General features: G+C 36.6%; 1 protein-coding gene across 4 annotated transcripts in view; it reads left to right on the plus strand.

Annotated features, from left to right (window-relative positions):
- Positions 1-18484, plus strand: part of phactr2 (phosphatase and actin regulator 2) — a 374544-nt gene that overhangs the window by 145578 nt on the left and 210482 nt on the right. The window contains exon 1 of one of the 4 annotated variants that reach the window (XM_051924260.1): positions 4385-4977. The exons of the other annotated variants lie outside the window; for them this stretch is intronic. Within the exon in view, the coding sequence (XP_051780220.1) occupies positions 4965-4977 (13 nt within the window). The 5' untranslated portion in view covers positions 4385-4964. Of the gene's footprint in view, positions 1-4384; positions 4978-18484 lie in introns of those variants that run through there. 4 annotated transcript variants of the gene reach the window in all.

Here is an 18484-nt window from a genome sequence, read left to right on the forward strand (position 1 = left end):
ACCTTGTAAGTAGCAGTAAATCTTTTGTTGTTGTTATTATTTCATAGTTGCATGTATTTTGTGACTCTCAAAGAGCTCTTTAAAGTTTGTGTTGGATCTGCGCTGCTTCACATAGCTAATTCGGCCGTCTCCTATATAGTCATTATTTAATAAATGTCTTGGGGAGGCCGTATGATGTGAACAGATGTTAAAGATAACATCTTTCATTCTTTTTTTGTGTCCATTATGTCACAATGGGTGTTAATGCTTTTGAAAAATGTCCTAAAACAACTCCTTTGTGATAAAGGGTGGTTTCTAGAAAATTGTAGTGTTTTTGTCTGCATAAAATTCCTTGTGATAAACACTCATAATTAAACCGGAGTGGTTACCTCTTTCAATGTAAATGTCAAGGAAGTTGACACGTCCATTCATTTATTTTTCCAGCATGAATTAGATTGTGCTGAATACTGAGTTGATGTGGCTGTAGAATTCATTCAGCTGGTTACTTTTTGATATGACGAATTTGTTGTCGATGTAGCATATCCACAGTTTAAGTTTGAATTGAGTAAGAGCCGCACTTTCAAATCACTACATAACCAGTTCAGCTAAGAGTCCTGATAACGGAGATCCCATTGGTATATCTTATTTCTACAGTATTTTAAAATGGAAGTGGGTTTTTTGGCAAATTGATACTAGATCCATTACGTCCTTAGTAGTCAGCTTTGTTTGTCCAGTTATCGTGGGGTAGTTGTTTAGCTTTGTCAGTAATGTCTCTGTGTCCAGATAAATTGGTATTGTAGTATATAATGACACAACATCAAATGAGACTATGATCTCATCATCAAACATGGATGTATTCCTCAGGCACTGTAATGCCATCTCGGCGCAATCAACAGAATAATCTGAGTCATATGTTAAATACAAGTTCCACCGGACAGACATTTAATTGGGACACTGAAGGTAAAATTCAGGGCCAATATTAAAACTGCCAGAGAGCTGGCTGAGTCTTGGCTCTCTAATGAAAACACCATTAACAGACTCTTGGACTTGAACCCACCATTTGCAGGCTTAAAAAAGACTTTATGACCAATACCTTTCCGAACCCCACCATATTTATTCACCCCCAACCTTCGCCTGCTATATATTGCCTTTGATTCCTGTATGTCTAACCATTTCCCTCTGAAGACACCAGGTAGGTTGTTGAAAGCTTAGGAATATAATATAAAATGTTTTCCATGAAGGGCAGCACGGTGGCACAGTGGTAGCGCTGCTGCCTCGCAGTTAGGAGACCCGGGTTCGCTTCCCCGTGTCTGCGTGGGTTTCCTCCGGGCGCTCCGGTTTCCTCCCATAGTCCAAAGACATGCAGGTTAGGTGGATTGGTGATTCTAAATTGGCCCTAGTGTGTGCTTGGTGTGTGGGTGTGTTTGTGTGTGTCCTGCGGTGGGTTGGCACCCTGCCCAGGATTGGTTCCTGCCTTGTGCCCTGTGTTGGCTGGGATTGGCTCCAGCAGAACCCCGTGACCCTGTGTTCGGATTCAGTGGGTTGGAAAATGGATGGATGGATATTTTCCATGATGGTGTTTATTAGCCGAATAATGACGAACAGTGGGGCCCAGCATCTTGGAACAAAAGGTACAGTTAAACTGTAGAACAGAGTAAAACTCTATAGACCACTTTGGGGTTGGCTCTTGCAGGGTTCTTACCAGACTGTTGCATAGGCTGGCTTACCACTGTCTTACATTAGCAAGCACTTTTTTTCCCTCACTTCTATGTCAGCTGGTAGGTGAGGACCATGTATATCTTAAAGGAGTGTCCTCCTTAACTGTTCTTCCAGTATTTTGACCCTCTGAGTACCTTCTCGACCCTGCATCACAACGGAGTATTGTTTCCCAAATTTATAATAGTTTTACATCTTCATAATTAGCTGAATATAATTGCAGACTCTGGTAGGGTTTCTGACGAACAAGCTTCTGTCATGAGTAATGCAGAATAACATGTGGTTCCAGTGCTGCTTCAAAATAAATGGTAATATCTTTGCAGTTGGAATAGAATTCCTGCTGGGCATGACATTAGGTTAACACAGGACAGTATGGAAGAACTTGACAAGGGAGAGCGAGTTCAGAAGGAATAGGGAAATGCATATGTAAATGAAATTCTGCATACTAGTTTTAGAAGATGGATGTTGGTATGATGTGATAAATTTATAGTGACCCAGAAGTAGACTGGGAGATGGAGACCTAAGCCACAGGACAGCAGGGCAGTGTGTTGCCCTGTTAAGCATTTTTTTGAACTTGGAATAGAGTTTAAAAGCAGTCTGTGCCAGGAAACTGTGTGTTTAAAGTAGTGTGGTGAATTGGTAGTGAGAGAAAATGAGAAAGATGCTGTGTGATGCTTTGGAGACTGGAAGTATACCCAACCACAAAGTCAGGGCACAAAACTATTGTAAAAAGGCAAAGAGTCACGAATAGAAAGCCGGGCAATGTATCAAATGTTTTGATTGTTAACAATGTGTTCTGATATCCTAACATTTGTGTGCCACTTCGTGCTCACCCAGTACTTGCCTGCTTAATAGTAATATTATACTAGGGGTCTTCGCTCGTCCATCCCCAGGTTTGGTTTCACGGATATACAATTTAAAGAGATTTATTTTCATGGGAATTGTTACATATGCATTCTTTTTACAGAAGTTTTAAAATAAAAGTGAAAACAATATTTGGAATTAACTTTCTTCAAGATTGCATTGAATTTTGATTCAGTGTTTGGACTTGCATCATGACAACGCAATGTGTAACTGCCTGTGAGTGAATATCGTTTCTTTCTCTCTAATAAATAAAACAACTTTTTCGAATGGTTTGTCCATGCTCTCTCTTCTTCGCTTCGTCATTGACGTGTCATCTTGAACGCATAAAATTATTGTCCTGATAAAATTTATAAGCGCAGAGAGCGCAGGAAGTGTGTCTGACAAAAGCATTCACACAACTGAGGTTAGATGACCATGGTCTTCTTTGAAAGTAGGGCGTGACTTGAAAGAATCTCATGTTAAGTCTCTGTCTCACCTCTTTCTCGCGGGACGTTTAATGCTGCTCATGTTATGTGGTGGGTGGGATGGCTGAATACACGCTAAGGAGATGTTGTCAGATCAGCTGCTCTCTTTCTGCTGGAGCTTGTGAGCTGCATTTTCTTTTTTTCACCTTGCTCGTCGATCATTTAAAATCCTGTACAGCAGCAGTCCTTTTGCCACTTTGCATCTCTGCCGCTTGCGTTGTGAAGAGGGGGGCTAATCGCATGCTAAGGAGATGCGTTCGGATCATCTGCTGGCTTGCTTTTGCTGCTAGCGAGCTGCGTGTTCTGCTTGTCACGCTGCGCATCGATCATTTCATTTAAAAGCCTGTATAGCAGCTGTCCTTTTGTCTCGTGGGACGTCAGTGTCTTCTGAGAAGATGTCTCCCTTCCAAGATTTTTTTTTTTTTTTTATAATAGAGAGATATTATATCTAGATAGGTAATAGAATACTTATGTATGTTTATTGTTTATGTATTGTAATGGACGACACACATGGACTGGCATCCCGACTGGCATTGAATAAGGATCATTACCCAACCGGGAGGCCAGTGAAATGGAAGGGACTGGGGGAGAAGAGTATTGCTGAACATTTAACTCCCTCAGTTCACTAGATGGCAGTATCCTGGGGTTGGGATTCCCTCATAGGCACCTCTAGGGTATGTTGGGATTTGTAGTCCAGTGGGACAGCCCTGGTGGGTTCCATGGGAGCTGACAGGGGGAGATGCTGGGATGCATAGTCCCTACTTTCTGGGACTTCCAGTCGACCCAGAAGTGTTTTGTGGGCTAAGTCCTAGAACCGGAAGTACTCCTGGGCCATAGATAAAAGAAGCCACCCAATTTCAGACACTGTAGTAGGAGTTGTGTGGAAGAGGATGAAGCCGGTGAGAATTGAGAAACCCGTTGTAAGGTAATTGGACGCCAATAAACCCTTTTATTATATCGGGACTTGTCTGTGCGATTTTATTTGGGGCACAGCAATGTCCCTTAGGGGTCACAGCATGTAAAACTTGCTTATATGAGACCTAAAACTTACTATAGATTTGTTTTTTATTTTTGTTTGTTTCTGTGCCTGATAAATCTCCATGGCAACCACCAGTTCAATACACACAACTTTTTAGGAAATGAGAATAGCTTAAATTAAATGGAAGGATTGAAGAAAATAAACCAGTTTTTTTTTTTTAACATGGTTTCAGTCATCTGTTATTTGTTCGAACAGCAAGAGGTACAATAGCAATACAATAGGAGCACACACACCACAAATTGGGTGTCAGCCAGTCAAAAATGCCCAAGTAAAATTGAGTGATGCCATCAGTTTAAAACTGTGGTATTATAAGTGTGGAGTATACCAGTAACCAAGGGCACCTTCTACTTAAAGATTCATAATGTATAAATGAATGAAGTATTCATCCCCACTGCAAATGTATAATCTTCATTTTAAAGCTATTAAATATTTATACACTTACAATACTGTTGATGCAGGGCTATGTTAAAAGACTGAGAACAGCAAGTGAAAAGCTTCAACAGAGTAGTAGAAAAGCTGTAGCAGGTTTATTTTAAAAAAAAAAAAAAAAAAAAAGAAAAAACTTTTTGGGATGTTTGTTCAAGGATCAGTGTAGTGTCTCTTCAGCATCCCTTAACTGTATGCATAATCTCTGGTGGTTTAAAGCATATACTTGATTGGTTTGTGAGGCCTTAAACAGCTTATAATGGAACTAATGGCTGTTTGTCATCCTTGGAGATCTAAATTTCCTGGTTGTATTTACTGCAGTCAATGCAAAAGGAATGCACCAAGTGTTAGGCAGAGCTCAATACTTAGAGGAGGGGCCTCTGCTTCACAGTAGAAAGAGGATACAGAAGAAAAGAGAGAAAGAAAAGATCTGAGCAAATTACTGAAAAAAATCATTTGTGCTTTTAGATGGAGAAATGGAAAACTCGTGTAAGTAAATTGTAAATGTCGATTGTCATATGCTGTTTGAAAGCATAAAGCTTTACCGAATTCAGTTAAAATTGATTTTTTTTATGTAAAGGCAAATAGTAGTGTAACAACTGCTGCTTAGTAAAGATACAGTGCCTCTATATAAATGCAGATTTTTGAACAGGAATATCAGAGATTTCTTCTGCAAGTTGAATGTTAAAGTGAACTGGCAGTAGGTATTTTTCTTTTCTTTTTTTGTATTTGTGTACACATGTATGGTGAACGTATTAAAAACCTCTTTTTAGCATTTGAAAGTTAACTTTATAATAAAGCAATTATTTTTCTTCTCTTTTTTTTGTCCTTTAGTGTTCAGTAAAAGCTATTTAAGATTGTCAGACTGATGTTTGAGGGTCTAGTTGCTTTGACACAAGCCGGGTGATTAGCAATGCCTGTATCTAAATTTAGTGTTGCCAAGGCAAAAGATTGGGTGTTGAAGCAGTTATCTGTTCTGTTGACAGTGTCGTTTCTTTATTATGGTTGTCTTTTGTATCAGTGCTGTTCATTTTCATTAAAGAATACCAGGTCAGCTGTTAGTATCAGTTTATCAGCATCAGTAAAATTCTTCACAAGGGAGAACTTGATTATATTTGCTCATGAAGTTAATAATAATAATACTGCTTTTTATATCACCATTTTTGGAGACCTTTTTTTCTCTGTGAGATTTTTCAGCATACAGTACATGCAGGACAAATTGTTTAGAAATCTTTTGCTCTTCTGTTTGTGTGTGTGTGTGTGTATATATCTATCTATCTCTCTATATCACAACTATGTCATACTTCTAGGGTAACATATGCAAAACATTTTCAAAACTTAAACTACACAGTCAGGATGGTAGATCCTTCAAATAGGATGCTGGCTCTTTAATTTATATCTGTCATAAATTGTATAACAGCATTAAACAGTAATTTCTTAACATATTCAGTATTGTTGGTATGGATAAGGAAATTCATATGTAATACCTCATATCTAATTGTTTAAAAACAAAACAAATTAACTCATTAGCTCTTAGCTTCATTATTCATTTATACTTAGTGCTCAAGACCATTTCTTCTTGTCAAATTGACCAGAAGAAGGTGCATTTATTGTATCTTTAATGGATTTTGGGTGATTGTCTTTCTTAAGCATCCAGTCGTGGAGGTTGCACAGTTCTATATTTGTACAGCCTCAATATTTTTTTTGTGCAGAAGAATCTTAATCTTCATTTTTTTTAACCGACACTAAAAATACATCATTAAGACAAATCAGTAATCTCTATGCTTTATGTAGATTTTTTGCAGAAAGCAATGTACAAAGAAGTAGTGTGGTGTGATGCCCTCGCATTTTCAACCACTAAACTGGAATTTTATTGCCCACCTCTGACTCTTTAGCATAACCTACATGTGCTTCAGCGTAAAATAATAATCTCAATTGCACTTAATCCCGTTAGGCGGCCTCTGCAAACAGTAAATTTTAAGATTAGGTGTAAAACAGGAATGCCTGTGCTCCAATCTATTTTATAGTGTGTTTGTGTCTAAAAGTGTATCTATGTCATAGACAAAGTGCCCTAGGGTTTTGTTTATATGGGAAAAGTGTTATTTAAAAGTGTAAAGTGATCATTAAGGCTCAAGGCAACAATTAGATCATGTACATAACTTTGGTCTTTCCTCATAGTTTATAATTTTTAAATATTATGCAGTGTTACTGTTTTTGCATATTCCTTTATCATAAAAAATAACAGCCAGTAACATTTTGTGAGTGTCCGAGGACTAATCTAATACTTAAGTATATCCCTCACCTATATCACTGTTTCATCAATATTGTCGGATGTGATTTTTCCAATACAACAACAATTTATTTCTTGTATAGCCCAAAATCACGCAAGGAGTGCTTCAATGGGCTTTAACCGGCCCTATTTTTTTTTTGACACGTCTCCTGCCTTGACTCACTAAGAAAAAACTCCCAAAAATACCCTGGTAGGGGAAATAAAAATGGGAAAAAAATCTTAAAGGCATTTCAGAGAGAAAACCCTTTCCAGGTAGGTTGAGTGTGTAATGGGTGTCAAAAATGGGGTACATACAATACACAAAACAGAACACATGTATTCCTCTTCACAGAGCTAGATGGCCAATCCATCATTGCTACCTCAGCAATACAATACAGTAGTACTGTACAATAGTAATAATAAAAACTACAAAGCAAAATGCAAGAATATACTATCACATATGAGGTTAAAGATTTGTTCAAAGTCCTGCAGACCTCGGGTGACAAGGTGCTTCCTCCCTACTAGTTTATTCAGAGGTACTGGATCATCTTTGGTTAATCTATATGATTTTGATCAAGAACAAATACTCAGAACGCATGCTTAATCACATTAGAATCCCATGCTTTGAATGTTGTCATTAAATAAAGTTGCTTCTAAACAAGGCATATATCTGTAGCTTATTGTCACATCTCTAACCCACAAGAAAAGTACAAAGCAAGAAACGTGTTATTAGGAGTCGGTTAATGTAAAGACTGTAATCCAAAGTGCCTAAATAGAGAGGAAATAAAGTTTTATTCATTTAAGTATAAAGTCAGTATATGTTTAAGAAATAATGCATATTAATTATCAAATTGTTTGATTTTATCAAATGAAAATTGATGTCATAATTTTAATATACATATTTTTTATTGGATTATAACTCATATTCTGCTTAACAGTCCTTCAGTCTAGATACAAATATATAGTGAATCTAAAGAAAAGTGTTTGTCAGAAAGACATAGTGAAAGAGATTAGCAGAAGAAAAGGTGGACTTTTCTTTTTTAGCATGTCAGAAGTTAACCACCAGATGGCATAACAGACTTTCTTTTCTAATTATATATCAACACTTTGACCACTGCACTTGACATCTAGCCAAGGATCAAAATGGTACAATGTGGAATATGGTAACTGGAAATTGAATTTCAGATAAAGGATAACTGTCTCTCTCAAAGGGTATAAGGTTAATAGCCAATTGTACCATTTAATGTTTTATGTATAGAGTACATTATTTTTCAGAGTTGCTTCAGAGCTGTATTTATAAGAAAATAACACCCAAATGTCAAACCACATGCTTTTTAAAGTAAGTTGTAAAACTAAACTGTTTTGCATGTGACAAAATTTTGGTGCTGAAAGAAAAGTTTACACATTCGTGTATAGTATATGAATGTACAAATGTCCAGGTGAGAAATTAACTCTCTACATCCTCCACAACTGTTACAGTTAATTACAGCTCATGGCAAAAATAAAAAGTCATGGTGTGTGTAAGTGTGATCTAAATGGAAGTATTACTCTGGCATATTAATGCAGCTACAAAGTGTTTATATAAAATGTGTGTGTTAGGAAAATACCACTAGTGAGCACCCTGACATATTTGTTATTTACATAGCCTACATGCTAATGTAATATAGCTGCATGTTAGATTGCTTTACTTCCATAAGAATGCTTAAATTTACCTTTGTTTAGGAAGTTTATGAACTTCCATGGAAACACTGTGGGTGCTGAAATATTAAAATAGCACATATTCAAATCATTTAATAAAAAATAAACATGCTGATTGCAGGGTTGCTCTGTCAACAGCAATATAAAATTGCCCATGATATAAAGAGACAAGTTACCAATTAATGCAATCTATGGACCTTTTTGCAGCTTATCAGTTTCCTGGAGAAAGAGTAAAACTTTTCATCTGTAAGTGCTGTCACAAGTTGTTTAGAAAAGCTGCAAGAAGATAAAAGAACCTTAACTCCCCTAACCACAGCAAATAAGCTTGTGTGCACAACTGATTTTTGGAGTACATTAACAACCAATGGGCATGTCAAAATAACTTGCTGCTATAGAGGTGAAGAATAACAGATGAAACGAATGGTACTATAATCACTAAATTTTCCTTGCAGACATACAATTGACAACATTGCCAAACAGGAAACTGCTGCCCTGTATTTGCTAATAGTTGTATTTCTGACAGTATTGCATGAGGGCTTTTTTATAATCGGTTTGCTAGATGTAAAGAGTTTTCTCCAATCATCCCCGCAGTCAAACTGTGCAAATATTCTTCACGGGTATATTCACAAGTGAATCCTGAATGTTAATATTGATTCAGGATGTACATTTCATCTCGGGTCTAAATGCCATATTTCTGACTTTCATGATGTAGCTCTTTCATTTCAATGAAACTCGCTAACTAGGCATCTTTTACAGTACTGTCCTTGAGTGCTGAGCTAAGTTACTTGAATGTATCTTTCACTGTAGAGTACTAAAAGTACTTAAAACTCTGAATTATTCCTATTCAACCACTGTGAAGCTGGCTTATCCATTATTGTTACAAACCTGTACAAGACACAATTTAAGGTAATGATTGATTGAACATGTACCCCTATGTTGCAGTTTTATTCAATTAGGGCCAATTACATTACTTATTTATGTAAATACTGTATTCTTGATTTTTGGACTAATAGAGGGCTCTCCATTAGCTCAGTCTGACAGATTGTACCCTCTCAACCGATAACTGCCAATTGAGCTTCCTTGTTCCTCACCTGCATGGAATTGTTTTCATGGTTATGGAATAAAGTTGTAGTATGAGTTTTAATCAGTCACATTCATAAAGAAGAGCATTTACTATATATTTAAATGGGGAGCATAAGAAACAAACTTTTACTTACTTAATTTCTTATGCTTCTATGTTTCAAAATTCAAATTTTCAAAAAGCATGTGCTCTAATCAGATATAGCTTTTTCATTATTCTGTTTCATTTGGTTTCTAAAAGCCTTAAAAGTGAACAAAACTTGATGTAAAGATGGCACTGATTGGCATATGTATTCAGTTATATGCCTCACGAAAACAGTAAGAACTGTGTAATCCGGTAATAATTAGTTATAAGTGTTCCCTTGCAGTTAGTTGAAGGTAGCAGACCTTTTAGGATTTTTTTCTCCTTGTATGGTAGCACCCATTATATTGATGCTAAAAATGTTATCTTTTCTGATTGGTGATTTTTGGTGATTCTTATGTTACAATGAGTTCCCAATACTCATTTACAGTCATTCTAATTTTATATTTCCCTGGATAGCTTTTGCTCCAGTTGAAATGAACCATTATACAGTACATAACGTTTTGCTAACATGCACATGCAATGTGCGTTTCCTGAATGCAGTGAATAATTTTGAAATTTCACAACTGACATGCCGAATTTGACTAAGATAGTGTGACTCAGTACAGATTACACCTGGAAGTTATATTCTTTGCATCTGCTGACATAGAATTAAATCTTAAATAAGGATTAAGAATAAAGGTGACTTTAGTGCGTTAAGATTGATATGTAGTAACCTTACTATTCATGAGGCTTCACTTTGAATGCATTATAGAGATTGTCTTCCTTTTGAGCAGTATACTTGTTTAGTGCAAAGCCTTAGCTGTAACACATTTAAACTGCTCTACATAGCACTATTAATAAATGCCCTACTTTTCAGATTGAGAAGTTTCCTTGCAGGATAAAAAAAAACTGGGATAACAGTAGAAAATGGTTATATAGTAGAACATTTATTTTATCTGAAAATCGTTTTAATTGATCCAATTTATTTTTGAAATACATACTTACTGACATAAGAGCATCACCCAGTAAGCTTATATTCTGCATTTTTCATTTTTTTCAATTAAGAGAAAATCATTAGGTATTTGTGAGTGCTTGTGAAGCCAATGAAGAGGAGGTCTGGGTTGCTTCTTTGGACAAAGCAACTGTAACTGCCCCATATCTTGAGTGACTTCTAGCTGATATTAGGTGGACCTACTGACACATTGTGGTTTTCTTTGACTGAAATAGACGTGGTTACTAAAACAAATTAAGACAAATCTCCACACTAAAAGTGAGCACATGAAAGAAAAAGTAGATGTGATTTGGCCTAATGCAAATATTTTTAAAATTAAGAATAGCAATTTCCAGTTGTTCATTTCTGTCTATTATCCATTTCACATTTTAATGAACCTATACTTTGTCAGTTTAGGTGTATTTAGATTCACTTATATGTACAGCAAATCAAAGTCTCCAGATAAAACCCATGAGGACCTGGGAATAATGTGCATATACAGTAGACAACAGCCAGGTCAGGAGATTAGTCTGTGTTCCTGGAGATCTTGGGCATAAGAAGATACATCTATATGCGTAGGTAACTGACATTATAACTGGAAAAGCTTAAGTGAATCTTGGCTTAGATTCAACAGTTGGAAAAATATGGAACCATTCCTTCAGTAGTTGTTGCCACACAGATCCAGCATCATGGGATCAAATACCTTACACATCACCTAAGACATGACTGTTAGGGTCAGTTTGGAAATGGAAAATAACCTATGTGGGTGTATATCTAGAACAAATCTTTTTAACACTGTTGTATGTGTGTGGGATTGTGTGATCAACTGGTGTCCGATCCAGGACTACTTTGTCCTAAGCCCAAAGCTGATGAAATATTCTTTGGCCATCAGAAATCTTAAATTGGATAATCCAGGTTTGCGAATGTTGCATATTGGAGCACCACCCCAGAATCTCCTACAAGTGCTTAATTGGGTGAAAGTGATGTCTATGATAAGTCTGTATGAGAAGTTCTCCTGTTCTTTCAGCAATTCACTGACCAATTATGTCTTATAGATCGGTGCTTCCTGGAAAATTCCACTACAATTAGGATAAAAAATGCTTCATTATAGGATGAATGTTGTCTCTCAGAATCACTTTATATTTATTGCCCATTATCCATGCTCACTAGGAGAATATGTTGATCTAAATCAAGCAAAACATTGTAGCCCTGCTTTAGACTAGTATTTGCAGGACAGTGATCCAGATTACCTGTCAGTTTTTCCTTACATCTTAAATCCTTTGATGTCAAGAAGAATTTGCTTTTTTCCATAGCTGCTACTAATGATTTCTCTGCAAATAAGTATCCTGCAACCAACAACCAGTTGAAAGTTGTACTATATACACATCAACAGTCTTCTCTGTGTCAGTGTTACTGAGACTTATTTTGTCACTATAGTAACCAACATAATGTGCTACTGGTTTTCTTACTATTTTTATGTATTATTTTAACCCTAAAAAAATGTTATGATTATTTCTCCATGAGAATGAGAATTCCCTGCTTTTATTCAGACTTGAATTCTACATCATCTTTACCCTTGACTTGTTAGATGTATCTGTTCTTTTGAAAATTGTTTGCCCAATTTGGTTGAGGGCCTTTTCACATGGCCTCCATTCAGTGTTACAGTAACACTGTACAAAATCCCAGAAGCAAATGCAGTTAATTTCAGAGAATTTATTGCTGCTCATTAGTCTGTAAAGTATAATAAAGCACTTTCCAAAGCATTTGTTTTCAATAATTATGCACTGAAAATTATTATTTAGTAAAGATGAATTGATAGTCCTATTAGGATTCAGTATCTTCGCAAATTCACCAAAGGACCTTTTCAAACTTCAAAAAATTGCCAAGAACTCAAAAGCTATATTCAGGAATCTGCAGGCATTTGTCTACATGGTAAATTTCATAGTTCATTACTATGCCACCAGAAAAAGACTGAAAAAGTATGGCTTTTCTGAAAAGGTTCCGAAAGAAAAAAGCTCCTTCTCACAGAAAATAAAATGGTAGCATGGTTTAACTTTGCAGAGTTGCATTTGAACGATTAGTTTCTGGAAGGATGTCCTCCATCTAACTAGAATGGCTTAGTTGTTTTGCACAATGGCATGTTTGTTGACCAGCAAACACTGCATAAATCTCTAGAGTCCTCAAGAAGCACAGTTGTAGAGGAATAAAAATTGAGGTTTGTTTTGCACTTGTATACATTATATTACAGTAAAATATGAGACCAGCAATCTGACAGCTAAGCTTGACTAAAATTAGGTCAACCAACAGAGCGGTGATCCTAGGAACACCGTAAATACATTACTGAAAAAAGAAATGTCTAAATCATAGTCCAGGCCTTAGCCCTAGTCAGAAGCTGTGGCTCAGCCTTAAAAATAAATGACTCCTTTGTTATTGTTGCTGAAGTAAATTATGCAACTCCTGAATCATGGGGTATACTTATGTTTTTGGGTATTTCTTTCATGTGTTGTATTTTTCTTGACTGAAATATTAATAAAATAAAATCTTAAGTTTTGTTTTAACCTGAGGTTAAATTTATCTGAATTTAGGACTTACTGAAGATTAGATGATTGTTTATTGCCTGATATATAAAACAACAATGGAATCATTTTTTACATTACTGTATTACACTACAGACCTTTGTGCATTATTTCCTGTCAGGGTGCCATGACACTTATTTTAGTTGCTCTTGGTAACAAGTTACAATTTTGGCATCACTGATGAAGAAGCTTTCTTTTTAACACTGCCAAAATATTGCCTTCAATAGCTCCAATTTTAATTTTTTTTTTTGATATAAAAGTAAAGCTACAATCTCTATTTGCCTGATGTGCAGTATATTGGGAGGACATTAAAAGAAAGTTGTTGTTCTAAATTGTTTTTCTTTTGAAACATCACCTGTCCATCCATGTAGGGGTTTAGGATACACAAATTAATAAACACTCAAAATCATTTCACACTGTGGACATTCAGCATTAGCCAAACGTTTCTAAGAATACAGATTAGTATTTCTTGGCTGTGACAACTGGAGTGGCTGTTCCAGCTGGCAGCAGCAGCTTTTTTTTTTTTTTTTTTTTGGCCAGCAAAGATTTACAAGAACATGTTAATTGCCTATTTAACAACCATGTTTTGACAGCTTTGAAACAGCAAAGCAGCCTTACTCACAAAAGCTCTTTAAATGAAAAAAGTTGAGCCTTCTTTAAATGCTGTGAGTGTCATTCTTGTTACATCTTCCTGACCTTTTTCATTGATTTCAACTTGTGTTGTGTACATGTACTGTCTTTTTTTTATTTTTTTTAAGTAAAGCTTATAAAGACAATAGGAGGCCAAGGAGTGAAAAGTGATATTAGAGTTGAAAGCTGTAATCATACCCAAGAGAAACTGCTTTACTCGGAAGAGTTCCTTCATGACTTTAGTGAAATGATATTTTTGTAATTTTTATGTGCTTTTAAATAATCTGCAGACATTTTTCCCAAATTTACTAAATCTTTCTCTTTTTTTTTTTTTTTTTTTTTTTTTTTTTTTTTAAATATACTAGGGGGCTTCGCTCGCCAACCCCCGTGTTTGGTTTTCTGGATACACACTTTTAATTTTTTAAGATTTTTTTTTCTTTGAATTGTTGCTATTTCATTAGTTTCACTTTTATTTCAGAAGTTCTGTAAAAAAAATATTTGGAATCTTTGGAGTCCCGATATGCTGAATCTTTTTAAATGAGGTCAGTGAGACATGTGTTTAATGACTTTGTACCATAATTCAGGATAGGTTTCTCTGTTTGGAATTTTAGCACAGACAAAACGATCTACATCATCAGCAGTTAATAATTTTTTTTGCAAAGTAACCAATAAATGCATGTGAGGTAAACCACGTTTTTGAAATTCTCTGACTTAAACTTCAAAGCCTTACAATATTTACATATTTCTGACATATCACCCTTGTCCATATATTCGAACTCTATTCGCCTTTTCGTTATTTCTCCAAGTAATAGTTTCTTTTTTTGCGCTAATGTGATGTTTACTGTCTTTGTTTTGACACTGTCGTTTTTCTCTGCTTTCATATTCTGTATCTTGCTTAGCATGTGTATCATGCCTACGTTTTTTTTTTTTTGTTTTTTTTTTGTGAGTGTTTTGAATTCCACTGCTTTCATAATCTCTAACCTGTCTCTGCATGTGTATAGCGCCAACGTTTGTGAAAGTCTTTATGAAGTTCTACTTTGTCTTTTACTCTCTTTTAATTCTAAGCCTGATTGGATGTGCTTTTTTGAATTCCACTTGTTCTGGGCTGATAATTACTTTCCTTATTTTCTGAATTTGCACCTAGATTATTCTTTTTCTTTTTTGCTCTTTTTTCTCTCCAATGCTTTTGAGTCTCTTTTCTCTGCACTGCTTTCTTCTTCTTAGTCGTCGACATTTCATTTATAACGTATTGTCCTTATACGCTTTGTATGCGCTGAGAGCCTGGATCTGTGTGTGCTCAAATCCTTTAGACCAGGGCTCCCCAACCCCTGGGCCGCGAGAGAACTGCCGGCAACGGAGACTCACTCAGACTTTTCAGAATGCTTGGCGGGCGGGGCTTTACAGCAGCGCAGAGAGACCGAGGTGAGAGAGTATTACAACAAAGTATTTTTATGGCCCCGACAGTTTCCCAATATGACACGAGTCTATAGAAATCTCGTTACTACGAAGTACATTCAGCAGATACTTTCATTACAACGAAGTGACCTTGAAATGCTTGAATGAATCATCCACAGAGCAGTTAGATCTGTGGTCGCAGCTCAGTTAAGCACATTTGCACAACGATCCCCAAACAGAAATGTAAAAAAAAAAATAATTTCTTCGAACTTTCCTCGTACTGTTGGTTTTTTGTTTTTTTTTGCTATTTTTGTGTTCTGTGGTTTTCAGCGATACCTTTTGCTTATTTCTTATCAACATTTGAAAAACATCCATTGGAATTTAACTCATTGTCACCCTCCTATAGAAACGGCAGACACAAAAAAACGATAAGTGTTAATGTTTGTGATGTGCAATCTGTTGGAATGACAAATGCAATACATATATTTTTGTTATATGCAAAAAAAGAAGAAAAATCTCGGGTTGTAAATGTATGCAAACTGCCTAATAACTTAATAATAGAAATGTAATGTAAATTGTGTATAAAACTGCCCTACGCACCCGCCCCGAATCCTCAAATCCCCCCCCCCCCCCCGCCAACTACCCACCTCCCACCGGTCCCTGAAACAATTTGCTTCTAGTAAAGTGGTCCCTGCTGTCAAAAAGGTTGGGGACCCACTGCTTTAGACGACTGAATGTTTTGCTGCCCGTGGTCTTATTTGATATTGGTTGTAAGTAGGGCGTGTCTTGCACGAATCTCATGTTCTACGTCATTGCGAGACAGTCCTGGGTCAATCTCTTGGCACAAAGTCTCATGTTGAAGGTCCTCGCGAGACGCTCCGTGGCCATTCTCTTTCATCTTGCGGGTCTTTTAAGTGTCTTCCGTGATCTTAATGTGAAGATCACGACTCGTATCCCGTATGTATATGTGTGTGTGTGTGTGTGTGTGTATATATATGATATATATAGATAGATATAGATATATATATATATAGATATAGATATATATATATATATGTATATAGATATATATATATATATGTATATAGATATAGATATATATATATAGATAGATAGATATATATAGATAGATGGAGGAGGGATTACTGTATCTATCGCGGGGGTTGCGTTCCAGAGCCACCCGCGAAATAACAAAATCTGAGAAGTAGAAACCATATGTTTATATGGTTATTTTTATATTGTCATGCTTGGGTCACAGATTTGCTCAGAAACACAGGAGGTTGTAGAGAGACAGGAACGTTATTCAAACACTGCAAACAAACATTTGTCTCTTTTTCAAAAGTTTAAACTGTGCTCCATGACAAGACAGAGATGACAGTTCCGTCTCACAATTAAAAGAATGCAAACATATCTTCTTCTTCAAAGGAGTCAGGAGCAGAGATTTTGGAGCTTTTAAGTATGCGAAGCACTGTGCAGCATGTCGTTTCAGGAAGCAGCTGCACAAAAGATAGCAACGTGAAGATAATCTTTCAGCATTTTTAGACGAGCGTCCATATCGTCTAGGTGTGCGAACAGCCCTCCTGCTCAATCCCCTTACGTCAGGATCAGAGAAAGTCAGCGCAAGAGAAAGAGAAAAGTAAGCTGGGTAGCTTCTCAGCCATCTGCCAATAGCGTCCCTTGTATGAAATCAACTGGGCAAACCAACTGAGGAAGCATGTACCAGAAATTAAAAGACCCATTGTCCGCAGAAACCCGCGAAGCAGCGAAAAATCCGCGATATATATTTAAATATGCTTACATATAAAATCCGTGATGGAGTGAAGCCGCGAAAGGCGAAGCGCGATATAGCGAGGGATTACTGTATACAGTAGATATAGATATATATAGAGAGAGATATATATACTAGCAAAATACCCGCGCTTCGCAGTGGAGAAGTAGTGTGTTAAAGAGGTTATGTAAACATATATATACATATACATATATACATATCTACATATACACATCCACATATATATACATATATATATATATATATATACACATATCAACATATATATATACACATACATATACACACATACATAAACACACATATACATTCATCCATCCTCTACATATATACATACATAGTGCGTTGTAACACGGGCTGTGATTGTTACATGGGAGGGAGACGACAAATCACAGCTTCCCGCTTTCGAATCGGGCCTGTGATTGGTGCTTTGACTGATGCCTAGATCCCACAGTATGTCCCCTTAGGAGAGGCGTTAGGCAAGTGTAATTGAATAGCGGTGCTGCAAGTTTAGCTTTACACCTGTTTTTAAGGCTTATTGACTGAAAGGGGCTTTCATGAAAAAACTTAGGGCTTTGCTACAGGATACACCCTCCACAAGTTAAGGAAGTAAAAGTAAAGGTATATATTTGTTTTATTTAAACCTTTTAAGTTTGTATGCGGGTGGTATGGTGGCGCAGTGAAAGGTGCCAGTTAGGAGACCCGGGTTCCCTTCCCTGCGTGGAGTTTGAATGTTCTCCCCGTGTCTGTCTGGGTTTCCTCCGGGTACTCCGGTTTCCTCCCACAGTCCAAAGACATGCAGGTTAGGTGCATTGGCGATTCTAAATTGTCCCTGGTGTGTGTGGGTGTGTGCGCCCTGCGGTGGGCTGGCACCTTGCCCGGGGTTTGTTTCCTGCCTTGTGCCCTGTGTTGGCAGGGATTGGCTCCTGTATTTAGGATATAGCGGGTTGGATAATGGATGGATGGACATTTGTATGCATAGCCCCATTTGCCCGTTTTCGTTTTTTTTTTCATTCTTCAGTAATATTTCAGCAAACCCGGAGCTTGTCAGTTCAAATCCTGGTACTGACACCACTGTGTGACCCTGAGGAAGTCACTTCACCTGCCTGTGCTGCAAAAAACAAAAGTAATGTAACAAATTGTACCTCAGATGTTGCAAGTTGCTGGAATAAAGGCATAAGTCAAATAGATAAATATGTATTATACACATAGGAACTATTCATTTACTTTCAGTTAAGTCATCTGCAGCAAACCTTTATAAATGAGGGTTTCTCCTTTTTAGATAGTGCAAACTGTTTCTTCTTCATTGAGGTTTTCTCTTGGAGAGCTTTTTTCATTTCATTGAAAATTAAAGCAGCAGCTGCCAAAATATGTAGCTTTCTTATTAATATTTCAACATTGTGTAAAATAACTTTATAAAGTAACATAAAAGGTTTAAATACTGGTTATCCTTTTACACTAAAATATTACTAAAGAGATACAAAAAAAGTAAAATGCATATGTT

The sequence above is a fragment of the Erpetoichthys calabaricus genome, chromosome 3 (genome assembly GCF_900747795.2).
Source record: "Erpetoichthys calabaricus chromosome 3, fErpCal1.3, whole genome shotgun sequence".
Classification (NCBI taxonomy): domain Eukaryota; kingdom Metazoa; phylum Chordata; class Cladistia; order Polypteriformes; family Polypteridae; genus Erpetoichthys; species Erpetoichthys calabaricus.